This window comes from Contarinia nasturtii, unplaced genomic scaffold (assembly GCF_009176525.2).
Source record: "Contarinia nasturtii isolate CC-2019 unplaced genomic scaffold, AAFC_CNas_1.1 Cnas_scaffold_129, whole genome shotgun sequence".
NCBI lineage: Eukaryota > Metazoa > Arthropoda > Insecta > Diptera > Cecidomyiidae > Contarinia > Contarinia nasturtii.
The window spans coordinates 3,825,273-3,853,256 of record NW_022197486.1 but is presented as its reverse complement, the minus strand read 5'-3'; the positions used below and the strand labels follow the sequence as shown (position 1 = coordinate 3,853,256).

Below are 27,984 nucleotides of genomic sequence, written 5' to 3'. Positions count from 1 at the left end.
TCACTCTCAAGTATTTTATTTATGGTATTTTGCCAGAGTGTGATATTATTGCAGAGTCGTCTTTGCGGCGACATATTGGTAACAATTACATATGGAAATATACCAGGCACAATGAAAATTCATTTAAACGCCAACGAAACCGACTGAGAGTTTCTTTTCATTTTTGGAAACGGAATATATTGGATTTTATGCCATGCGCTACCGCACATATTATTGGGTCATATAGCATTCTAAATGTCAATAGAACAACAACAACGACAGTCAATGAGGAAGAGAGTGCCGAGAGAGGCAGAGGAAAAGAAACAAAATTGAACCATTTCATGGGAATTGAATCATAAGTAATAATCATTTATAACATATCAAGCAATCTTTTCTCAAGAAAGCAAAAATGTCCGACAGCAAGTGAAGAAGCAAAAAAGCTCAATTTTGTAAGAATTTCATCATATGTTTGTAATAACATATATATTTGTGTAATAGGTCTGGTGAGCAATTTATTGCTTGTGATAAGAGCAAATTTTTGCGTTGTTGAAAATATAAAAAAAAAAATCGGCTTGTTCAATGAATTTGCGTCGTGAGTTTTGTAATAGCAGCCGCCTGATATACGCAAAAATACAAACGATGACTGCCACTGATGACAAATGCTTGAAGAACGATGAAACGAATGAACAAAAAAATTATAATAAAACAATGATTAATATGCGAATTTTACACGTTCGTCAATTTTTTATTTATATATGTATCGGACAATCCAAAGCCTCATACTAAATATTATATAGATACGATAAGCTCTTTGTTTATTTGGGTTCTGTTTTATTTTTTTTTTGGAAGACATTCAGATGTTTAAAGTTCGTTGATATAAGTATTATAAATCGACAGAGCTATTCATTTGAAATGGACATCTTGAGACGTAAGCAATTATTTATTGAACACACTATGCTTGACAATTTCACAATATTGTGTTATTACACATCTATATTGTATTCGTATTAAATTTAGAATCATTACTTCATATTTTTTTTGCTTTTTCAGAAACGTTCGTTCTCTCTGATTATAAAATCAAATAAAAAAAACTTCGATTCCACATGGAGTCGCAATTAGATCGTAATACTCACTTTTTATTGGCTTGATATCAATAATATACTTCCATATTGAGTGAATAAAATGTGTATTTCTGGCAACAAAGACATTTTATTCATTCTTCTCTTTGCATTGCATCAAAACAACATTGTGCAATAAAATTTAAGACAAAATTTGTAATCATTGTATGTGATTACTTGATTTAATCGGTAAACATCGTTACGAAAAAAATATATATAAAAATAGCAAACAAGTAAAACGAAAAGGCACTACGACTAAGTTGCAATTAATTTATATTCGTGCCAATTGACCAAGCAAATTTCCAGCCGATTATATTTCGAATAGGATTATCGATTCGATGCCACGATTCAAATAAATATGCAAACAGATTATAATTATAAACATTATTTCCATTCATCATTCTATTGATTTTGAACTTTAGCTTTGGCTGAATTTGTGTATACATGGATTTTGTTTGAAATCACCTCCCCCCTCTCGCTGTATGCATACCACTTGATTTTTCTTGTGATTTATTCTCTCATTTGGCTAATTTTCGAACTTCTACACCGCATTGGGCGATAAAATTGTTATTCACAAACACAATTCTGCGAAATAATAAAGAAAAAATAAACTTGATTCCTATAAATAAACCGGATCGATGCGTAGTTGGCTACTCGATTTCATTCAAAACAATGTATTTTCTTCGTTATCTTTAACGTTGTTGTCACAGACTGTTGAATAAACCGTCTAAACGGAACGGTCTGTTTGATACCATTGATACCAAATACAAAATGTACTCTAATGCTCACAAACGTGTTCCGTTCGTTATTATGAAATTAATTAGCATCGAATACAAAACAAAATAGTAATGGCACATTTCATTGCATTATCCATGTTTTTGTATGCTTGCATGCGGTGTGTTTCCATTTCCATTGATTTTTATCAAAAAACAAGTGTGGGCAAAAACAATGTATTCAGCAGTCGCTTTGTTTTCTGCAGTGATTATATCTTTTAAGAAAACATTTATCAAATATAATTGATTGAATTTATGTTTCAACGTCCCTGAACGCATTCAAGAGATTTTCGTTGGAAAATGTTGAGGAAAAACTTTATATAGTTTCGAAAAGTACTTGAGAAGATGATGAAGAAGAAAAAAAACACGATGAAAATATCATGGAAAATGTTTTCTCTCTGCTTTTATAATGCTTCGCCAGAGAAAAGCGAACTACTTAAAGGTCATGATGTTGAAAATGAAACGTAGAATAAGACATGAACAGTTCATATTTTCCACAAAGTTAATCTAAATCATCGATGATATTCGAAAAGAGAACTCTTATTTCCGTGGCCATAAATATTTCAACGCTCAATTTTCTTCACAGAAAAATTCTTTGTGATTTTTGCTACTCTTTTTCTTCTGTGTGAACATCATAACTTTCTTTTCTTCTTATCCAATTCGAGATATATCTTTTGTGCTTCCGTTCACAAAAGATGAAATTTATTTAAGGAATATTCCAATCCATTGAAATCAATTTCTTCTTTTTTTTGCCATCTAAACATCAATAGCTGCATTTGTATGGAATCCGTTTTTCACGAATCGGAAAATTTCCATTGAATAATCAAATACAGATACGAATCGTGAGGAAGAAAAATGTAGTGAAATGGCATGAATGGTGATGCAATTTTCTTATCAATTCAATCGATATTATTGTGAAGTGGTTCAACAACAAAATGCAACGCATATTGATCATTTGACTTGAATGGTGTGCGCGTCTTACCTGCCGGAAAACGTATTCGGTATCGGTATTGTAGAAATTAATTGAATTGCCGCCTTGAAGGAGTATGTACGTCTTGTCATCGCCGATATTCGGAATGGTTTTTAATGCGTTGCATACACGCAATCGATTGTCACGAAACAGTGACAAAGGTACGGCATGTGTACCTGGTCCCATATCAATTGTAGCTTCGTTTGTTGTCATCTTGATACTAATTTTCAACTCGATGTTTCGCTGATAAATCCTTTTCCCGTAAAATTGTTTTTATTGTGATTGTAATTTTTGGTATTTATCAAAAGATACTGCGAATAAAAAATGCAAAATTTGATATGTAATTTTTGTGTATTAAAATTTACCTGTTTGAATATATGTAATCAGAATAGATGTCAGCTTATTTTGTGTGTTCTCTTCGCAATCAAATTAAACAATATATGATTAAATACATATTGTGGGTTTCATGCACAAAACGCGCGCCATAAATTTTCTCTCACCAATTTCTCATCGAAACGAATTCGTTTCCAACAGACAACGAAAAACTCTTCTAAATTAAATATAGACGCGTAATAGGGTTACGCATTTTTCCATCTGATGTAAATGTCTCAATGAAAATATTTCTTTCATGTATCGCAAATATGCCTTAAATTGAATTGAATTTTATTTAGACACAAAGGATTTTTTTTATACCTTGTCATAAAAAAAACGTTGTGTATAAAATGCGCGGCATTCAATTTTGGAACTACGCATTTTTCTATGGGAAGTAATAATAGCAACCACTTTATGTGCTGGATGATGATGAGTCATTGTATATCAATTGTGTTTGGTCTCTGTTTTGGAATGAGCATGTCTGTGAGCGAGGAGATTTGTATGCAAAATACGCCCAAAAATTCATCATAATCGAAACAACAAACGCACATAAAAAACCATGGATAACATTGTTGAGTGGAACAAATAATGGATTTACATTTTTTTTTTGTTTTGGTAAGCCAAATCTCTTGTTGCGACCGATTGAGTTGTTGTGATTTTTAGTCTTTTACTTTGAATCATTGGTGATGATGACAATACGGAAAAGAAGTTACAAAAGAACGTTGAACAGCAACCAAACCAAAAACTAGATGACTGAAAAAAATCTACGCAACAAATCCATTTATAATAGACGCGCATTTTTGTTTTACTATTCATCATTGAATCGATAAATCTTTTTGCGTTGTTCTTTGTAAAAGTGTTTTGGAAGATTGTTAGCACGTTTTAAGAAGTAAAATAAAACTTTTTTTTACTACGAAATTTAGAAATCGACAGAGAGAAAGTGTTGGCATGGATGCGAGGATGAACGAGATAGATAGATCCAAATATTTACGCGTACACACATGATTTGGTGTCATACGATATGGTTGACGCATTTCTCGTCACTTTGGTATTAGCTTGTGCTATGTTGTAAGGAGCAAACGGGAACCCATAACTATTTTGCGTGTCCTTGAGTTTGGTCGACGAACCTTTCCCCATGCCATATTGTTGCACACAAATACACACACGTTTTCACAATATGTGTTTGTGTGTATCTAATACGACGCATTAATTCAAACTTCTTTTCGGATAGTTGAATGTTCTTTATGTTTGTGTGTTGGCATTCTTTTCTCTCTCTCTCTCATTCTTCACAACATAATTGGCGCTCACCGAGCAATCGACGATTGACGTCATTCTCTCGCACTTGTTCATCGGAAAAACAGAAGACGAGGAAAAACAAGGGGACCGAAGAGAGAGCGAGAGAGTGAGTGAGTGAGAAAGAGTGAGTGAAAAGAATGTGGAAAATGGTTATTCATAATTGAAAAGTCAGGCGCTTCATTATGTAAACGTTGTTCGCGTGTTCTAGTCGAATCTTTTTCCTGCATCATAAAAAGAATGCGCGCATTTATGTGTATGTGCGTGCGTGTGTGCGCGCACACGTGTATGTTAGTTTGCTAAAATTGAAGTTTTTCGCTTTTGTTTAAGCTGAATACCAATATTTGTTGTAGACAAAGTAGGTAGAGAGTGTAGTCGTTTCATTTAAATTTCCTGTTGAGAAGTTTTTCAGTCGATTTTTTTCTTTCTTTCTTTCAACATGGGCTCATTTTCCCACCAGCATCGTTTTTCGTTCGGTCGTTAGGGAGTCATGTCGACAACAACAAGAAGAAATTAATCCACACCAAAACAAGGCACATACGACATAGAAATGAAAAGCGAAAATTCAGCAGATACATGCTAAAGAAATATTACCTTTTTATTTGCTGCGCTGTGCGTTACAAACACGCAAAAAATTCTTTTCGATAAATTTGAATTGGATGATCATGTTTCAACGTCTCAAAAGGGAATTTCTTTGCACGCAAAAAACTTTTCCATTGCAAAAAGTATTTAATGGGACGCACGGGGAAGCAACAAACAGTTGCACAGCTAAAATGTAATGAAAGCAAAAAAAAAATTGAAACGCAAAACCGTGTGTTTTTTTTTGTTCGTTTGTTGAGAACTGCGTTTATGTATTCATATAGTTTTACATGTACATATAGATGTATAACAGTTCAATTAAGATAATTTTGTTTTTAAATGTATTTTTGTCGGATTTTTTTTGTTGCATTAATTTACATAATATGTCTAGTACAGTTATAATATCTTTAGCATTGTTTATTTTTTTTTGTTTTTTTTTTTTTTTTTTTTTTTTTTATTTTCAAAAAATTCTCATTCTGCTTTTTTGGCTAAATTTGAAATTCAGTATTCTACTAGTTAGCATAATATGCCAGTTTTTATGAGTTATTATTGTTGAAATTTTAACTAGTTTTTTTTAAATAATGTAATTCGAATTGATTCGAATGCAACTTTACAATGTGAAATCGTTATATTTTTACTGTGCTTTTTTTGTATGGCGATTTCAGTCAATTTGTTTTCTTTTTTTTTTGGATTGTACCATATTTTTTTGGGAGAAAGTTTTTTTTGACTACATGAAGAATTTCAATATTTGTGTTCCATTTTAACTCTATTTTCGGGCTGATGATATTCAAACCGTATGACATATGCTGAACCAGATATATACGTATCGAATGCATTTCCGTCGTAATCGTCTTCGTTGTTATTGTTGTTGTGGCTGCGTTGTAAATTGTGCTAACACACGACAAAGGGCCCATTCGAATCGTAAACAGTGGATGTAACTGACAGAGCCAGAGCGAGAGAGCTGAATGTGAGAGACATACAGCGATTTAATTGATGCTAATTTGTTTTCACTTTTCAATTTTTCGCAACGCTTTACAACCAGACCAATAATATGATAGGTGTTCACACACGAAAATTGAGCCAACCACATACACTCGTTTCGCATATATTTTTTTTTCTCGAGAATATTCCGTAACTAAAGTTTCGAAAAAAAAACCACGACATACAAACAGAAGCTCTCTGTGTAAGTGTGTGTGTCTGGAATTTTTCGATCTGTTTTCTAGGGAGAGAATACGTAGAGGAAGTGTTTGTGTTTCATTCGCATTTTTGCGCCCAGAATAAAAGCAATTTATTCGCAACCTCATTCCATTTCTTTCGATAATCACTTTTTTTTTGCGTTGCTATTGCTGCCAACGAAAATTGCAAGGCGAATTTTAAATGCTAGCTTGAATGGAAATTATTTTGTATATACACCGGTACAGTCATATATTGTATGCATGAGTTAAAAATGGTTGTTTATCTGCGCTCGACAATTTCTCATTCACTCTCTTTTTCTACGGACGCCACCAGTGTTCGGTAAAGATGAAGATAATAGATAAGATACCAGATAAGATACAGATAAGATGCTATCTATATCTTATCTGTACCTAGACCGAAAAAATCTCATCTTATTTAGATACTTTAAAAAATTTCAGTATCTTTGAATGGTAGATAAGATACTTTTTAAGATAATTTTTTGAGAAAACAAATTTAAAAAATTTAAAGTATCTTATCTAATATCTTATTATTTAAAGTATCTTATCTAATATCTCATCTTATCTGCAGGTAAGATGCTTTTTAAGATATTCATCACGTATACACAAGGTGAAAATGATTGTCCGAGAATGAATGTGAGACAAAAATTGGTGACGACTCAGTACTTTTTGCATGGCGGTGTTACATTTCAATAAAATCTTAGGAGAAGTCTCAAATTAATTCTCGGACAATCAAATGTACAGTATCTTATCTAATATCTTATCTTATCTTGCAGATAAGATACTTTCTAAGATATTTCTAAAAAATTCAAATAAAAAATGTTCACCCATTTTTTATCTTCATAAATATCTCAGATAATCGGAGATATTATCTCATCTTCTATGTTTTTTTTAGATAAGATCCTGTATCTTATCTAGATATTTTTTTCGACACACACAAAAATCTTATCTTATTTAGATACTCAAAAATTGGATTTTACCGAACACTGGACGCCACCATTATCTAGATTACAATTGATTGTAACGAGTACGAACTTTCTCAATTCATTGGATTTGGACGAAGCAAAACAACAACAAACCGATCAAATAACATTAAACAACTGGTGAACTGGAGCAAAATGTAATGATTTTATTGTTGTTAGCTGCTACTGTTTTTGATTTGTTTATCTCTTGCATTCTCGTTACATATTATGAAAAGAAGAAGTGACTTTGATAAGACGCAATATTTTTCAAAATGGTTTTTATTCTCTTGGAATTTCGTCATGAATATCACGTGCATTCGCAACAACAAAAAATAATAATAACTATAAGCATAAATATAATTCCCAGAAATGGATGGCAAACAGTTTTTCGCTGCGTTTGCTCATTCTGTCGATTTGCAAGCGTATCTATTTCAACTGAATTCTATGAATTGTGTTTCTATGTGTTTGTAAAGTATAAAAAAGAAACGCAAAAAGGAAGGTAACCCGTTGTTAGAGGTCTATCTAGAGCAGCATTGTATGTTCGCTTCCATTGACATATCAAAAGTAGCCTCTCCCCGTTAGCAATCTATCTACGTGTATGAGCGCGTTAAAATCAGGCCAACATATGTACAAAAGGTGCACACTTAAGCGCTTTAATAGAACATTTTTATCGAACGTCATTTCCATCGCTGTTTCCAAACAAAAATAGAAAAACAAAACATAAACAACAACAAAAAAATCTCACATAAAATATCAAATCTATTGCTGTTGAGATGTGTTTATTGCACCATATCGAATCACGCTTTCGCGCGTGCACACACGCACTCAATGTTCGACCGAATTTAGTTAGTACCTAAATTTCGGTCGCAAAAAAAATGCAATTCAAAATAATAATATTATGTAATAATAATTCCTAGTCTCTGCCTAGTCCTTTCCTCATTAAATTCGATCAAAATGCACATTTTGTGCGCACCTGCAACACAACTAAATCTACTACAAAAATTATTTGGGTTATGAGATTCAGCGCAACTTTCTTCATCATTTTTTTTCTACATATTCGGTTTAATTCGGTGTTTGACTGTGCATTTTATTGTGTTTATCTTCTTCTTCTTCTTCTTTTTTATGAATGTGTTAAGTCTTGATTTCGTAATATATTTCTCATTCACTGAATTGCGCCAGGAAAATCCAACTTGTAAACAAATGTGTGTTTGGATTCTTTTGGTGTGTTTGCATATCTAGATATATGTTTATTTGTTTATTTATCCATTTAAATTCATTTATTCTCTCGATGGTTGATTTTTTTTCTCTCTTCTCTTTTCTTCAATATATTTCAATTTCTTAATACGCAGATTATGATGAATGCACGTGCATTTCCTCATTTCGTGCGATGAATATGGGAACCATTTTGCTTTATAACGTTTAACTAATTTCTCAAAAGCAATGGCCTTTATATTTGAACGTTGTATTGTTCATTAAATCTCTTCTACTACAATAAATTTATTACAGCTGCTTCTTCACCATTTTTCTTGTTGTCTGGTTGGTATGTTGGTGATATTTTTCTTTCATTCTCTGTATCTAATCAATTTGTTTTTTGTTTTCAAGATTATTACAAGCTACAATTTTTTTTTCATAGAGATAAATAACTATTTAGTGTGTACTGTTTTGTGTACATTCCACAATCCTTATTCTATCTAGCTAAATAAAGCCTAATTTGTTGTCAATAATACAGTGAATGAGTTATTGAATGAAATTGTGTTTTGTGTGTGTATGTGAGAGATTTTGTGAATCGATATGGGTGCTTTTCATTCGGAATTGAAAGAGATAACGATTTTTTGTTTGTCGCGGAAAAAACATTGAAAGAATAAAACAAAATACGGAACGATAATTATGTTCATCGATTGGTTTCGGGTATGGATTTTTGTTCGGTTGTAATACGTTTACATCATTTTTCAAACGATTAACTCAGCCCCTCAAAAAAATGTCACACTATATTTTAAAGTGGGCATTGCGTCATGAGGCCATCGATCGCTTAAATTCTTGAAATTCTCTCTTTCTCTCCCTTTTTTGCTCACATGTCAGTCGGTGTTGATATAAAAGTCTCTTTTTATGCCGCCCGCAATCAACGCGCTCTCATTAGCCCACCAAAAAAAAAACTATGACGACGAAAATGCATTTCTATTAAGGCTATTTCAAATTTGTTTGTTTTCTCTTTTTTTTCTCGGTGTTCATCGTTGTTGATGTTTTGTTACATTGCTCTGCGTTCGGTTTACTCTCTATCGGTTTCAATTTTACTTTTAGTGTCGCGACATATTTGAATGACATGCAACTTTGCATGAAAATTGATTTCATCATAAATCGGCGCAACGCGAATAATCTGAAAATAGCACATTGGTGCACGCTTCAAATCGTGCTCGACAAGCGGATACTTAATTACATGACATGAAAATTGTCACGAAAACACAAACGCTGTTGTTTTGCCACAACGATTTTCTGGCTGCACAATTTTCTTTCATCAGTTTTTGTTTTCACGATTTTCTCTTTCTCCCATTTCGTGTCTGTGTTTTCAGTGGTTTACTCGATTTTCACTTGTTTCATTTTTCGTTTCGGTTTGTGTATTGTTTTTCTTTTAATTTTGTTTTCTAGTTCTCGTCATCGTAATACCTCATTGCATCCTCTCTTCGTGTATTTCATTCCTTTAATAGTTAGTGTATTTTTTTGCTTGCTCAATAGCTAATATATAATATATATATATTTTTAAATACTGAATTACATTTTTTCATACTTAACAGCTAGATGACATTCAATTTTTGTTGTTGTTGGGGCAATTGGAAACGATTTTATTTCTTTTTCATCGCCTGCAAACTGGACAAATTCTCAAAACTCTTCAACTCTCTTCCAATTTTGTTGGTCGGTGTTCGTGTAAATTTGATGTAATTTCGATTTTTTTGTTTTGTTTTCATTTAATCAATGCTTGAAAATGTTTTTAAAAAATCGATGTCGAGCCGACCATAAAATCATTGAAAATTTCATTTCCAAACAAAATTCTATTCACTTTGCACGGAAACAATTTTTGTGGTTGGTCTACCGTTAAATACCGTTTCGAATGGTTTTACGTCTTATTTGTGTTTTTTTTTGTATTTCTTCGGTTTAGTTGTCACACAACATTACTATATGTCCGAAAACCATTCATCAAACATTCGATCTTCTATCACAATGTTTACAAATATCAGTTAGTATTTGATGCGAATATTTCAATATTATATGAAAGGGGCCATTGTTTGTGCATTGTAAGGAGAACTTTGCTTTGGTATGAGTTATCGATGTTAGATTTTAGATCCGCTGATTCGGATATGTGTTTCTACCACAAGTTCAAGATATTTTTAAACACTGGCTCTTATCAGTTCCACGGATACCTATATGCAGGATGGTTTACGCATTTAACATTAATTGTTATCAACAAAACAGAATTAACGATTAATTAAGGTGGTGTCAATACAAAATTCAATCAATGCAATGCGCTCAATACATCCCGTTAAATAGTACCGTGGCAAAGAGTGTCATTCTCGTACAATTTTCGTATCATTCATTTTCCACGTTTCCAAATTCATTCTAATACAGTAGGCTCTTATGTTTTAGTCAACAGATTGTTTTTTTTTTCATTTAAGTAATTTGTACTCGGATAATTTGAATACTTAATACTCCAGTTATTCGAACAATCTTTTTTTATATAGATTTAATACAATTGGAAAAAAATGTTGTTCCTAACTACTCACTACGTATTATCTAAATCGCATCAAATACAAAATATCATTCACATTGACACTCTACCGTGTTTTTTTCTTTATTTATTTATTGATGCACAACTGATACACATTGACACAAAATGAATTATTAAAACGTAGTTGGTATCGGTGTTAATATTTCTTGTTATGAATGACTCTTAGCAATCTCAAAATTTGCATCATTCCCAGCCATTCAAGCTGTGTGCCTTTCAAGTGCCGAAATGATTGTGGTTGCTTTTGCAATGGAATTACCAAAAAGAAATTAAATGCTGCAGCATATTTTATCGATGATGTTACGTTTCTTTTTCGTCCGATCGTATATCAATCTCAGTTTCCAAACGCAAATGTAACACTTCATTTAAATGCTACCAATTTAAAAAGATGTGACACTTTTGGTGTGTCACATTTGAAAGACAAAGCGAACAACTAAAAAAAGCAAACACTACTCTGTTTGGGTCGTGTGCAACTGCTCTATTTCTCTCGCTCTTTCACCCAACATGAATGATGGCAGCAACAATGTTATCAATGTCTGTGTATGATGGTGTTGGTTTTATTCGTTCGAATCGTGCTTGAAAAGTGGCACTTTGTTGATAATCAAAAGAGCTTGATTTGAAGCAAATTAATGCTATTTTTGTTCATTTTAGATATTTAATCACGAGACCATATCGCGCGCTCCTGTATGTACAAATACGAGCAACTGTCGTCATTGAGATTTGCGATTTTAAATAGGCTGTCAATGTTGATGTTTCTTTTTTCTCTCATTCTGTGCCGAATTTGTTATCGAAAGCGGTTTTTGTTGTTAATTTTTTTTATGTCTTCTCTGCTCTCTGTTGTACAATTCAATTGAATTATTGTTGTTTTACGGTCACACGCACATACATATGACATAAAAAAATTTGGCTGACATGTATGTGGCTTGCAAAATGATGCTATAACACAGTTTGCGAGAGAGAAAAAGAAAAAAATGAAGCATACAATTCTGGTTATTGTTATTGTTGAGAGTTTTGGCAACAAAAAAAAATTAGGCATATATATAAACGTTCACCAAAAAAAAAAATCACACGCGATGAGATCACATTATTTGCATCTTCTCTTTGCTTTTTTCATCTACGAAAAATCATTGGATGCGTGTGGTTTTTTCTCTCTCCTTCATTCCAATGTTTACATTTCGTTATCTGTCCTCATTTTACAGTTTTGACTAGCATTTATGATTCGATGTTTGATACAGCAGTGGACGAAACGATTTGTATTTTCAACAAGAGAACAACAACAAACCAGTGAGGAAGAAAAAAGCGCAACCGAAATTATTCATATAGTGTGTGTGTGATTAAATTTAACGGATTTCGAGGTTAGCTAAATGAATCACATTCGATGGAAACAGTGATATCGGTGGTAAGCAATTGAATTTTGTATGCCTTGTTCCGTTATATATATGTAGCCATCGTTATCTAAGCCAAACGGCATCCGCACATAAACACACATTTTCGGTTGGCTCATTTATTTCAACGACAAAAAAAGGTTATTTTGTTTCATCTTTTAAACAACCATGATGATTTAATTTACACGAACCGTAATCTGCGTCGCATTTTTTCCGTATCGTATGATATACTATAGTTTCATTAGTCCGTTATCTCAATCAAAACTATGTATACTTTTTGTTTTTTTTTTTTTAAGCGTTCAATGTCGAACGTTTTTTTCCCCTCTACATCGGACCTCTTATGGACCAATTATCGCAGTCCACTTTTGTATACTTGTGTTCAAATGAAACAATTTCTTCTTTCTCTCATTTTGTGTCATGATTTTCAAGCTGGTATTAAACGTGGATTTAAAAAAAACCAATGCATTTTCTCTTTATTCAGTGCTTTTAAAGCTAAATGATTGAAGAGATCGTTTTAGTCACAATTTCATCCGTTTCAATATTTTATCATCGATCGAATTTTGTAGGTTCGGAAGAGATAAAGCCATTCAATTTGGATGCTTTGTTTAATTTATTTATTTTTTTCATTCGTTTGGAACTATTTTTCTTTTATTCTATTTGTTAGCTTACATTTTGATAGCATCTAGAAATCACCACTTAATTTGGATTTGTTTTTTGATCTGCAAAAAAAAAATAACCGAGCCATTTTTGTTCCTCTCGCACTTTTACCTGAAAGAAGCGCACTAAGTTCGTGATTCATGAACTGAATGGTGTTTTAACATCGTTAAATGTAAATCCAGTGAAGTGAAGAGAGAAAGAAGAAGAAGAGGACAGTACTGACGCCATCCACGGTGAAAGAGTAATAGAGAGAATTAAAATGAAAAGAAAAATGTAAAAAAGACGGTATGAGTTCATTGCCATTGGCAAAGAGAGCAATGCGGCAGTTTGTCAATCTGTTCGGTGGTGCTGCTGTCTTTGGTGTTCACGGTTCCATCACACAGGAATCCGTTCAGGTGAACGATTTATACATGTCTGTGTATTTGACTTGTTCTTTGAATGTTGCTTTTTTTCTGCACTTAACTTTTGTAATATATTCTGCCAGTGCTAAGCCAGTTCTGTGTCTCTGCTCATTCATTTCAGAGACTTTCGAAAATTCTAGCATTCGTATAAAAGAGCTGAGAACGGAAAAGAGTATGCAAACAATGCAAATCACATTCGAATTCAAGCACGTTTCACATTTTGCGCCCAAAAAAATATATATATATATATGCAATCGAAGCCAGTTTATATTGTTTTTTCCTTTTTTGGTGCTTCTTCTATCGTTCTTTAATTTATACACTTCCTGATTCAGCAAAATCGATTCAAACACAAGCGAATGGTGTGATATTTAGAAATGGTTTGTGCAGCGAGAAAATGTAAGCGGAGCTCAAAGAGTTGCGATAAATCACGATTTCGTTGTTAGAATGCGACGAGAGTAATGATGGCAAACCATATCAAAATCAATCAATAAGTTTTGTTGTAAATCAGAGATACAAAAAAAGAGATTGCCAGTTTAGTTTAGTTTTTTTCTTTAATTTATTTCATCTTCATTTGTTTGTTGTTGTTGTTGTTTTTTTTTTTTTGGTAAATTTTTCATCATTTTGCTTCCATTATTTGCTCAATTCAATGTGTTGCTTCTTCATTTTCTTGTCTAATTATTGGTTCATTTGTCACATAAATTCTATGAGATTTTACATTTTGTATTGTTTCAAACATTTCGTATACTGTTCATGTCTACATTATATTTCATCATCATTTTTTGTTTGTTTGTTTGTTTGTTTACATGTGCAAAGTGTGGTTGTATTTTGCTAGAAATAAAACTTTATGTCATTTTATGGTCTATTACTTTTCAATGTCTCTGTTCTTCTTGTTTCTCTGTGTATGTGTGTTTTTTTAGAAATGCTAAATGGATTAATGTTTATCAACATTGAACATTTTACAAAATGGAATTGATGCCGCCAGTTGAGGCCAAACGGTAAAGAAAATAAAACATCATTGCCCATTGGTATCGAAACAAAAATTAGAGGGAAGCAAAGTGGCATGTGGCAGTCTGACCTGTTTTCTACTTATTTCATCTGCTGTCCACTATACCGCTATAGTATTTTCTGTGTTTTTTTACTTTGTTTTTATTTTATTTTATTATTTTTTTTGTATATTTTTCTTTGTCTTGAATCTAAAGGAAAACAACGAGGCAATCATTCATTCATTGAACGAAATAACGATGGAACAAAAATATCTAAATGTGTGACTATGACTTCAATGTTATATCTTCTATTTTTTTTTTCATACTATAATATATATTGACCGAATTGTTTTAGCCAATCTATTATCTAATTTTTTTTGTTTGTTTTTTTTAAATCATAATTTACATATCTTTTTTTCAAAAAATACACTCTTCATTCTGTGTGGGTGTGTGCTTTCCACCGCTAAATGGAACGCAAAAAGCATTTTAAGGAACAAAAGTTTTTTCTTCTTTTACTAAACAATTAAACAAGCAAAAAAAAATATTACTTTTAAAGAAAAGAAATGTGATTTTCTATTCTCTACACACAAAAAATAAATGTAATTATATTTTTTTTTTAATTAAAAAATATGCCTGTTTTATTTGTTGAGGATCGTTTTTTGTGGCGGATTCCATTGTCCAATCTGGAATGATCGGATGTCTTTCACTCTCCCGGCCGTGTTCTTGTTGAATCGATGTTCGACACTTATTCCAGGGTGTGTTGACTCATCGCTGCCAAAATTGTGTGATGTGTCTCTTTCTATCTCTCTCTCTTTTTCTCTCTTTCATTTACTTTTTTCTCAATGGTTCGAAATGTTTGTGTTTTATATGGCATAAATATGTAGCCATTTTGCATCGCTGATTAAAACAAAAAATACAATAAAAGTAGCTCACATCATCAATGGTTATGTGGTGGGGAAACACTTGTATATCATTTTAAAGTGTTTGGTTGTTGTTGATGATCGCCGTTTTTTTTTCGGCTGTGTCACTTTTTTGTTTCTTCCCTCAATTGCTGCATGATTTTCAAATGCAATTTGAAAGGTAAAGTCTTGTGTTTATATGGTGATGGTTGTTGTTGTTTTGTTTTGTTGGTGGAAAAAGCGCGCATAACAAACAATAAACAAAAATAAATGCGGATCAATTCATCATCATCTGCGGTATAGCGAAAGAAACGATGCAAACTAAATGATATTCAAGATAGTAGCGTTTTGTCTATATATTCAAGTGTTCGGATGCGTCATCATCCGAGATGGATGCTCATTGTAGTTTTTGGTTTTCATTTTGTGCTTGTATTGTTTTGAGTGCACAAAAACAATCGTTCAACTTTAGCGCAGTAATGGTTTTGTAATATATGCTGGTGTTGTTGATGTAATGTCATTCATTTTGTTTGCATTGAGAGACAACGAAAAAAAAATGGATTTTTGTTTGTTTTTTTTTTTCCTCTTTATTCACTACACAATTTCAACCATTTTACAATTCCAGTTGACACATTCGAATCATCGGCGATCGACTTTCTTCATCACTTTCATAGAAATATCGTTGTTTCGGCGATATATTGTTGAGCTGCAGCCGTCGTACAGCCTCTTTAACTAGATTATTACTTTTTAGAAGGGCTTGCAATAATTCATACGGATCGTCTATTGAATCATCTTGTTGTTTTTTACTATTGTGTACGTTGCTATTTGTTTTGCCGGTTTTTGTTTGCGTATGATCGCAGGTGGTGGCCGATGGTTCGCCGCTCCATGAACGACATGGTATGTGATATGGCGATGGTCGTGAACTTCGATTCGTTCTCGATGGATTTGCTTTTAAACGTAAATTTTCTTTGATTTCATGTACTAATTCTTCCATGGCTAAAACGTCGTTTGCCTGTTTACTGGGCATTTTTACTTGCTTGCACACCTCACGCTCAATGCTGACTCTCAGTATTTCGGTTTCTTTGTGGTTGTTGTTATACTTTGTTGAATGTGCGACAGCAACGATGACGATGTGATTTTATTTGCCGTCCGAAACAGAAATTTATTATAATAATAATCAAATATGGTCGAACCCGTTTAGTGATTTTGATGTTTCGTCTGCTAAACAATTGAGAGATTTGCTGCTGTGCGACTGACGATGTTGCTATTACTGCTACTGCTGAACTGTTGTTGTGTTTATGGGTTTATGCGTGATGCTTGATAATCACGATGGTGTGACGTTCCCAATGAAGTGTGTTCAAACCGGAAACGTAACTTGTTTCTTTATTTCGTTATGCTGGCTGTTTTTCTCTGTCTCTCTCTTTGCTTGTTCTGCTGATTCGTTTAAATATATCACTCACTTTATATACTTTTTGCTCAATATGACCAGTTTAAGAATGTTCTGTTTGTTTCTTCTTACTATAATTTGATAAGCACTATTTCCGTTAACTTATTTATTCTTCTTTTTATTCTTTTTTTTAAATTCAATCAATATTTTAACTCAAATTTGTTTTTTTTTCTGTATTATATAGTTGAATAGCTTAACTTTTCGTTTAAACTCTTGATGTTGGCTCTAAACTAAAATTATATTAATTATTGGATTGAGAAATCTCGACGTTTTTCTTGATTCTCCTTTGTTTTGTTACTTTTATTTATATGTTTTTCTTTTCACGGAAAAAAAAATTAAATTCAATTAAATAATAATAAATCTAACAGAACTAAATTCACAGTAGAAATATCACGTTTTTGGTACGGGTGTTATTTGTTAATTTGTTTGTTATATTCGACGAATTAAGTAGAGTGTGTTTTATGAATTTTGTTATTTATTTGCTGTTGTTTTTTTTTTATTCCGTTGCTCTGGTGCGGTGTCTCCCTGTCTTATTGTGTCTCTGTTTGCAGGCGGCAATACGTATTTATCAGAAAGAATTGCTGTTGTTGCCGTTGTCGTTTATGTATTGAATGGTATGAATATGTGTATGTATTGGTGTTTGCGTTTTGCTTTCGTCTTAAAAAACCTTCTCTCGCTCACTCAATCAACGGACTGTTGTTGTTGTTAGTTTTCTCGATTTTATTTGTTTGGTGTCGGTTCTTTGTTGTTGTCTGCAAATGCTACACACATATATATATATATAAAACTCGTCGTTCGGCTGGATCCACAAATACAAAACAATACTATTAATTTGGTCAACGCTTTCTGCTATCGCCTAGATTTGTTATTGTTGTTTTCTCTCTTTCTCAAATGAAAAAAAAAAAACGTTTTGTGTATGTCTCGAACTTTCGATTGAACTTTGCGCACTGGCGTCAATTCAAAATATTACTTCGGCTCACGATACCAAACCGGCAACTCTAATATTGATTTTCGATTTGGAACACGGAACTGTTTTTATGTGCAGAGAATGATTTTGTAACCAACACGGCTGGCGGCAACGTAACGTATTTTACGAGAGATATTAATTGTTTTGTTTTTTATTTTTGTTTAACAAACTTTTTTTATCTCTGTAGTTGTTGACTTGAACAGCAACAAGACTCGGCGGATGTAGAATTTTGCGTCACAATTTACTTTCAGGTAATGTTTACGCTTCTATTTCTTGTCAGCGTTTGGCGTCTCTTTCTCTCTTGCTCACTTTTAAATGCATAAAACACAGAAAGATGTAATTCGCCTCAGAGCTGAATCGATAAGTCGGTCGGTTGGTAAACTTTCGCAGTATGTTTGCTGGTATTTCTATGTATGTGTAATATTATGTGAAGAGAGCGCGCGCACGTTTATATGCGTTCGGTGTTTTTTTTTGTGTCTATTTCACAACTTTACTACTTTTTTTCTCAACTTCGAATTGTTATTGTTGTAACTATGTTTTTATTATGATTTGTAAATTTTCTTGGTTGGTCACTTGATTTCAGTTCGGTTCAAGCAAAACAACAGCTTCCAGCTTTAAGTTTTTCAACACAAACTGCAAACACGATTCACATAAAATCTTGTATCTTGTTTTCTTTCGTTTTTTTCGTATAATGTTCAACGAACCTGCTTAAAATCCAATATATAACAAAAAATTTGTTTCATATGTATTGGATGTGTGTGATGACGGCGATTAATGGCCGTTTGTATGTTATTATGTATTGGGTTAAATGTGTTCTTTTTGCTTCTTCTTCTTTTCTGCTGTATATTCAGTCACTTTACACACACACTGCGCGCAACTTATGTATCTCTTGTACGGCAACGGTTCAGTTTCTCACGAAAAAAAAAACTTGGTCTTACGTACTCTGTACTCAGTGAGTATCTTTCAGCAGCGTGTATGTGATAGTGTGTACTCTATTTATGTCGTTCGATATACGAGAAACGAAGTATTTTTTGTGTTTTTCTTCTTTTTTTGTTGTTGTTTCTCTCTCTGTTTTTGTAACGAAAAAATATCTCGTACACTTACACGCACACAAATTTCCGTCCGAATAATCAATTTGGTGTGTTTTTGTTGTTTCGATTTTATTCTTTGCTGCTGTTGCTGATGTTGTTGCTGTTGTTGCTTGTAAATGTTTCTCTTTTGGTATTGCCGGACAACTTTTTGTCCACACTTATTTCCTTGAATTTTTTATTTTAAATTGTCTCGTCTAGTTTATTAATTCCGTTTCACAATGTTTTCAAATGCGATTCATTTATAATCGACGTATTTTGAATTTTTCTAGTCTTCTTTTTCTTGTTGTTGATTCAAAATATTATTATTGGTATGTCGTCGTCGATTCTTGTTGTTCGTGACACATATACACAATGAGGCGTTTTATTTGTATTTTATACTTGTGTGCATGTATATGTGTTGGGATGTGTATTTTTTTTATGTATGTGTTTGTGTCTTGTAAGCAGAACAGCAAAATACACGACCTTCTGCTTCAACGGTTACTAGTCGACTGGGTGGAAATGCTCGAGCCAGTTGTGCTTTTTGTGTCGTTTCATTGAGCGATGATCCGAACGTACGCGCGCACAAACACATGCAACGCACACACAAACACAGCATACAATGTTTTCTTGCTCTTCTTATCTCGCTCGGTCCTTTGTACAATTGCCTGATCTATGGGCGCGCGTAAAACAAGTCAATAGCGCCACATCGCACAAAACCTATAACTATATATACACACATTCCATTTCATTCATTTATGTATTAACCGAATAGTAACGTACGCAGGGATTCTTTAGAAACCATCATTCAATTCCGTTGATTTTTCTCAGTTCACTTCGATTTCTCTTTTGCGTTTCTTTAATATAAAAAAAAGAAAATGCAACAAAAATCGTTCTGGTTTCAAATAGTCGACACTAGTTTTAAGTCAATTTTCAAATGGATTCTGTGATTCGCTTTGATTTAAAAATGGGCAAAAATGAACGGATATTTAGGGAAATATATATTATAAATTGAGCCCTGTATAGCCTGTATATTGACTTCCTATATGTGGATTGCGCGCATTTGGAAAACACAAGCACACAAGTGTATGTCTATGTGTATGGGTGTGTTTGTGTTTTTTGAGCGCGCATTGCAAACGCTTGGTACTCTTTCATGAACATGCATGTACATGCAAGCGATGTGTGCGCGTGCTGTAAGTATGAGTGGGTTTATAGTAAAAATTGAACGCGAAAAAAAGGAGGAAGATGATGATGAGATGTAGAGCACAATGACTAACGATGTTTTTCTTGTTTTGATTTTGTGTGTTTTGTTATTGTCGCTGGCAGCGCTAGTCGCCGCTATTGCTGTTGCGTCAAATGGCGCAGTGCGCATGTCTTAAGAGCGTTTGTGAAGAGAGCCAAGTTCTCAGTGTGTGAAAACACTTCTTTTTTTATTTCATCGTTTTTTCGGCGTGGTGTGGGCTATATGAGCCAAATACATTGTGTATATTTTTGAATACATATCGAATTAGATTCGGTGCGTTATTGTTGTTGTTTTGCGCAGCGACACGATATTACGATGTATTTGATAATAATTTCTTTCCTCGAAATTCTATACATTTCGATTTGTTGCTACGAATTTTATTTTAAGCATTTGAAATTAACTTTAGCAGCTTGTGTAACAAGATTTTCTTTCTTTCTTTCGCTCGCTCGCTCGATTGCTGGCAAATGCATGCCTTTTTCTCCATTTACTTGAATGTTCGCTCGTGTGCTTAGTGCTAACATCGATTTCGGCACATTGGATTGAGTGTGAATGTTTTACTGGTTTGGTCCTGGGTCGATTATATATCTATGTTTATTTACTAAAAAAAAAGCTCTAGCTCTCTCGTTCCCTCTCTATGTATTTCCACAGTTTGAATACCAAATGTTTTGCGCTCCGGTTTTTTCCGAATTCTTATTTCGTCTTCCTCATCTGTCTTATAAAAACATACAATATTCACCATTTGAACATGAATTTACTGTTTTCAAAATATCTATATATACAGACAAGTATATTTCTTATCTCTATCTCATGTGTACGGCTACTACGCAAATACATTTTCTCCCTGAGAAAATTTACTTTGGCGTGCATTCGATTTTCGTTCGTTTTCTTAATGGTATGTTGTTGTTTGCTTCTTCTATTCTGGTCTTTTGCCTCGTCTCTCTCTCTCTCTCATTCTCTTTATCGTCAATGTATTTACATTCAACGATGTTTTGCTTCGTTTCATCTGAATTTGAGCGTGTTTAAGCGTGTTTGTGAGTGAATGTGCGTGCTCTAGCGCGCCATTAATGTTGTTGAGGTACGCGTTCTTCTTCTTTTTTTTCTATTTGGATTTTGTTCGACTTTTTGTCTGTGTACATTACGATTCTCACTTGATCTCTCTCTGTGTGTCTGTCTCTGTATCTCTTTCGTTCGTTGATTCGTTGTAGTGTTAACCAAGCCGGACCATTTCGACTTCGTTGTGTGTATGGTACACATTCAGTCGGTTTCGTTGTTTTTGTTTTAATTCCTCTTTGGGCCGCTTTTTTATTTTTGTTTTGTTTCTTGTTGTTGTGTGTATGTTTTTTTAGGTGTTACTATGCGCATATTTTTATGCGAACGAAAGATTGACTGTGTGTTCTTCCTCAGACGATATGGTTATAGCTGGCTGATGCATGTTTATATAGTGATCGCACATCATACATCGTCAACTTGTATACATCTATACACACATAGTATTATTCATTTGAGCCGCAGTATATATCGGGCCTTGTTCTCAATAAATTACTGATTGTGTTCGGGCTCGGTTAATGCATATTGATACTATCGGCGGGAAAGAGATACCAAGAGAAGGAAAAAGAAATGTTCCTTTTGTTTGAACATGTCGTACACATGATTTGTTTTTTTTTTATCATTATTCTCTATATACTCCAAAATAATTGTAAAATACTTGAATGAACATTGAATCACGTCTTTTTTATTATCAGTTATATGGTGTGAAAAGGATCGTGTATTTTGTGATAATGAAGCAGTCATCGATTGATTCAATTCAATTCGAATGGTTTTGCAAAACTACGTTCAAATCATGAGTCATCCATTGAAGTATTTTGCATTTTTTGCACAAAAAAAAAAATACAATATCAGTAAACACTGGAGCTCTTCCTCTCTTTCTCTCTCTCTGTTTGTGTGTAGAAGAGCGACTCGCATTATCATTCGGAATTTTTGTTTATGGAGATTTTTTGCAAAGGCCAGAAGTGACAAAATAAACATCGCCGCACACACATACAGCCAGGAATATGTACTGAATCATTTGATTGCAGATCTTTGTAAACATACATTAAATATGGCATTCAAGCAAACCATCGTTTGCTGGAAAATTAGCACGGCTTTGCCATACAAAATACCGTAATGAAATAAAAACAAAATAACGATGCGATAGAGAGCGAAAGAGAGAGAGTGACTAGAAGGAGAAAGAGCAAGAAGAGAAAATAGTGTGTAAGCGCGTATTTACATCAAAAACAATGCAATGATCTCGAGCAAACCAGAGCAGCGGCACACAAACAATATATAATATCTATATATATAGTATATACGTGCATCGTCAAATCGAAATACAGAAGAGATAGTAAGCGCATATTGTACGCGCGCGATAGGCAATTGAAGTGAAAAAGGCACAAATGTAATTACAAATTCTTCAATGGTATATGATTCAGAGTTTGTTTTGCTTTTTTTGCGCTGTCTCTCTCTTCTCTGTTCGGTTATTACACTGCAATAATATTTGGAATACGCTGTATTTTCTATACATGTGTATAAGGTGTTCACATTTTTGCAGTGCTGCTGCAACAATCGCTGTTGTTATTATGATTTTTGTTGTTGTTATTGAGTTTATTCATATATGACACCATTGGCCGTGCTACGGGGTCGGTGTATTCATGCACACACAAGTATACATTGTGAATATATGTGAAACAAAAGCGCACTGGCACGTCACAGATTGCATTGAATTCCAAAACTATTATCCACGGTTGCAGTTGTGCTATGTTTGGCTTCACAGCTTTCATTTCATCATCATTTTGTGTATTTCTTGTTTCAATGTTTTTATTGCTAGTTTGCTATGAAAGGCTAAACGAATGGCTCAACGAGTTCCATTGACTTTATCCGCTCACAATATGGTTTGGCGTATTTTGCTCTGTGTGTGAGTGTGTGTTTGAATTGGCAGTGCAGTGTCGACGATGGCGATTGACCGGATCACATTGCATGCCACATGAAAATATATACATTTATACCGTCTTTTAAATACGTGGCAAAAACAATTTATTAGAATTTTAGCCTCGAATACGATTTTTGCCAACAATTCACAACTCTCTCTCACACACACAGACACACGTAGAGATACTCGCCCAAAGAGAAAGGAAGAGATTCGAGATCGGTTGCCGACAGACAAAAAACAATCACAACTCTTCACTATTTTAAAAGTACGCTTAGAATGGAGCGCATTGTTTTTTTGAGATGCTTTGATTCTTTTTTGATTTTTCCAATCGCGTCCGAGCAAACGAAATAAGAGAGATTAAGAGAAAAAAGCTGTTTTTGGTCCATTTGAAAATATGTCACTCGATGAGTAATATGATGATGAATCCGAAAAAACACATCCGATCATCAACTTGCTCATCAACGTGGAAATATCAACATGAATTATATATTTTGTGTACGCCTTTTTTTATGTCGTTTTTTTCTTTCTTCTTACGTTGCACGTATTCATATAATTTTGTGTTTGTCTAGCGTTATTTCGACTCTATGCAAGCACAAATTACAAGCGAACGAGATAGATATAACACGTAAAAAAAACAACACGGGTTGCAGTGTGGCGTTACACATTTTTATGACTGCGGTTATTACATTGTTCATTTGCTAATTTTACCGTCCATTTAGCGAGTTCACGTTCTCCTTTACTCTTTCTTTTGCTCATTTTTTTTTCTTTTTGTCTATCTGAAATCCACATGCATGGACATGTGATTTACATAATTAAAACACTCATTGATATTACTTTATATTCATCCATTTGCCACTATCATTACATGGTTTTTATTATTCTTTGCCTAAATTATTATCTTTTTGTTGTTGTTGCTTCCATTAGTTCTTGTGAACAATTTGTGTGAGCGTATTTATTTCGTTCTCGTACTCACTATATTGTTTGAATTCTGTTAAGTATTGCTAGTTTTTTTTTTATGTTTTCGTGTGTTGTTATTTTCGTGTTAGTCATAAAGGTCAACGTTTTGTGTTCGTTGTGTGGTTGCCGCTATTATTGCTGCTGCTGTCGTCGTCGTTGTTTTTACTGCTGTTGTTGTTGTTGTGTGTGTGTTTTCATTTTCTTGTTCTGCGTTTGCTGTATAATTCACACAAAAATGAACACTGATTCAGAAGAAGAGGAAATATGTTTTCTTGATTCGAATGTGAATCATCGCTCACTTTGCCAGTGCGCCGCAAGTGAGAACGCGATGGAAAAAAAAGAACATCTAGAAATTTGGTTGATGTCGTCGTTTCTGTCGTTGTGGAATGCAATTGAATCAGTTTTTGAGGAATTATCGTTAAACGACGAAACCAAAAAATTTCATAATACTGAACATTCAAAGTGGATTTTCAAATGAAAGTGGGAAAAACAAAGAGAGAGAGAGAGAAAGAAAAGCTCCAGAATATGAGCGTATTGTCAGCACAAAATACAAAATCAAAAATAATACCATTGACGTATGGGAAAACTAAATTAACGAAGAGAATAAAACATACTCACACACACAAAAACATACACCATCGATCTAATTATGTAATGCCATATTATTCTCGATTTGTGTGACATATTCGTGTTATGTAAATTGGGGTTTTGCTTATGGAAGCACTTTATATGCTCAAAATCAAAGAGAAGAAATTAAATCAAAGAAAATGAGAAAATAAAAGCAATTAACGTGCAAAACACAAATAAGTTTAGTTTACTTTTGAGAGCGAGTGTCGTTCGTTTGCCACATGACTTCTTTATGTTTTGCGATTTATTTAATTTGCGGCATATTTGTTTTTTAGATAAGTTAAGTTTACAATCATACAAATTTGTGGTAAACCATATCGCACCACAATGTTTCATTCGATCGATGGCAATAAATTTTTGCGATGGCGATGAGGTGAGAGATGGTCTGCCAAAAAATCAATTAAATTTAATTCGAAATCATTTATCATCAGAACAAATAGTTAACAAACAGAAACGGAACAAATGCGAATGATTTTGATGGTTGTTTTGGTCTTTTTCGTTGATCGAAGTTGTTGCGAAATATTCCATAATTAGCTGCATCATTTTGAGTTAGAATGCCGATGATATTGACATGATACAATTAATTTTCGTGCATCAAGAACATTCTTTGAAGCTGTTTTGTATACATATATATGAGATGGGCCTCGATATGTGAATTCATTCGCAAAGAAAAATCCACTCAAGTAAGAAAAATTGGAAGTGGAAGCAGCCACATAAAAACATTCATTTCACGATGAAGTAAGACGAAAGAAAGAAGAATGATGGTATAGTGCTAAAGCAAGCAGAGCAGCCTGTACACGCATGCACGCACACACCCGAACTCTTTTTTTTTCGCCTGCTCTGCTATACTCGGTCGCTCATCGCCGACTCTTCTTCTCAACGTGCTCTCTCTTTGCATCACCATCGCTGTTGTCGTACTCTTCTTCTTTTCCTTTGTCGTTGTCAACGTCGTCGTCGTCGTTGTCGAGTTTTGCTGTTGTATGTACTCGACTGTATGTAGGATGTGTGTATAGTCCAAAACAAGGAAAGATTCAAGGTTAAGTTTTGTTTTCATAACATTCTTAGCATTTGTGCGCGAGCGCTTTATTCACTGTGTGTATACTGCTCGTGTTTCACCGTCCGACCGACCGTCTGCCTGTCTATACTAAGTATGTGTGTGAGTGTGTAATACGCCTCATGAATTCTTTCTTTCGCCTGTTCCGTGTTTATGGGCCCTGATCTCTCGTGTACATATACATATTGCCATAAACAATAACATACCATTTACAATCTACCGACACTGGTCGACTTTTTTTGTCTTCAACTTCTTTGATTTCAATATATATATAGAAGCTCTCTGAGAACACGGTAGATAAACAGAACAGAGCAAAAAAAACCGATGATGAACGAAATGGATGAAAATGAACAACGAAAGTAGAGCCCGAGTCAAGAGTGCGAGAGAAACTAAAAAAAACCAGCAATAGCGAATATGACAACAATCGAAGTGGCTCGTGTGATCGTTATTTGCTACACAACATCCAAACGACAACGACGATATATTGTGGTTCTTTGAATACCAGCCAACAACTCTCCATTCCATTCAAACACGATTCACTTGAACTTTGCCCACCTTTCTTTCTCTCATTTCGAACGACAATATTCTTTGTGTGTGCTTTTATATTCATATTCAGTTCGAAATCATGCAATACGGCCATGGATTTACTCGCCCAAAACAATCTGTTACTGTTTGTTTATTTATTTTTTATTCTTTCGTTTGCATTTCGATGTATGTGTGTGTGTACGAATGTTTCAAACTCAGCAAACCAAGACCAACGCCAAGAACATTCTTACATTCACTATCCAGCAATTGCAAAATGTTCGATGGATTTTGACCGTCTAATTAAAGGGTTAAATAAAATGGAAGCGCATATTATTTCGCATTGATTTTCTTGGAATTCTGTAGGGATTTTTTTTTCGCTCGTTGTTGCTGCATGTTCGTTCTTTGGCATTCTTTTTTTGTTTTACTTTTTTTCCATGTTTTTCGGCCTGTTTGTCCATTTGTCTGTATTGGCTTTGAAATTTAATTTTTTTTTGAACATTTGTAAAGCGAAATGAGGAAAAAAAGAAATACAATACACGATACAATCGGCATTCATAACAATAACAACAACAAAAAAAAAACGCAAGATAAACGCTATACAAGTCGCATATGTGGCGTTCAATTTTCATATATATTTGTTTATTCCATACTCGCAAAAAAAAGCGGTTAATAAAGAATGAACGTAAAAAGAGAATGCTTTCGAAGCAAAACAAAAATAAAACCAAAACCGATTTAAGCGTAGAAAGTGCCACATCAATTTGAACTAGTTTACAATTTGTTGATGAAATAAAAAATTGTAATTTGCTTGATTTGCCGTTGCTTTTAGAACGATAAAGAATCTGCTGAAGTACGGTATTTCTGTAGAAATGTTAAAATCCACAATTATTGGAAAGAAACGACATTTTTTCTTAATTACACATTTGTTTTCTTCATTTCGGGCGATATGAATTATTATCGCCATGTCATGGGATTGGTCGAGATAAACGAAAATCAAATTCGAAAGAAACTTCAAAATGACTGTATTTATTTTGATAAAGTAAAAAAAAAAAAATGAAAAGTGTCACCTTATCAAATAACATATTTCAACACCAAATAATTCAGTGTTTGTTTTTATTTGCTGTTGACATTTTTTCGAAGAACCAGAAAAAGTGATTTGTTTTGAAGAATGGCAAATTAACCGCATAATAAGGGAAGAGGAACAAAAAAAATGGGCGTTTTCTAAGCACATGATGTGCTTAAACGAAACGTGAAAAATTCTTTATGTAAAATGATTACAGTTTGCAGCGTGACTTTGTATGGGACATTCCGATCGGTCGACAAGTAGCACCGGTTTGTTTTTTATTTTAAATAATATCCAATTCTCTCTGTATCTGAGCGCACAATCATTTGCTTGCCACTTCGGAGTAATATTTCTACATAATAATGCATATTATTATATATTTTATATCGCTTAGTGTAGCCACTTTCGGTCGTCAACGTCATTGGATCGCGCCTTTATATCGTAGAAACGGCGACACAAAATAAGCATTGAAAGAAAGAAAAAAAAGAGGAAAAACGCTGCCCATTAAACTCTTACACGTGTGCAGTGGGAATTTTATGAGCGCGTGTTTTATAAAGTCTCAAATTAATCATTCGCTTGCGATTTATGACGTCTATTTTTATTTGAACGTAAAATGAAAAGAGAATCATGTGCCGATCGTTATCACATTTATTTACAAACATTGTGAGAGAGCCAGTTGCAGAAACAGCAGCAGCAGCTACTACAACAACAGCAAATCCAAAGTGATTTCGACTAA

At 33.7% G+C, this 27,984-nt stretch overlaps 2 protein-coding genes across 2 annotated transcripts in view; both read right to left on the bottom strand.

Moving 5' to 3' along the window:
* Nucleotides 1-27,984, bottom strand: part of LOC116341740 (xaa-Pro dipeptidase) — a 39,204-nt gene that overhangs the window by 8,282 nt on the left and 2,938 nt on the right. The window contains exon 2 of the mRNA XM_031768995.1: nt 2,853-3,151. Within this exon, the coding sequence (XP_031624855.1) occupies nt 2,853-3,053 (201 nt within the window). The 5' untranslated portion in view covers nt 3,054-3,151. The remainder of the gene's footprint in view (nt 1-2,852; nt 3,152-27,984) is intronic.
* Nucleotides 15,950-16,363, bottom strand: LOC116348021. The gene has a single exon (XM_031778873.1). It carries the CDS (start codon nt 16,361-16,363, stop codon nt 15,950-15,952), a length of 414 nt encoding a protein of 137 aa, XP_031634733.1.

What these genes read in the sequence shown, in the direction of transcription:
- LOC116348021 (XM_031778873.1), bottom strand. Translation starts at nt 16,363, where the DNA reads ATGCCCAGTAAACAGGCAAACGACGTTTTAGCCATGGAAGAATTAGTA.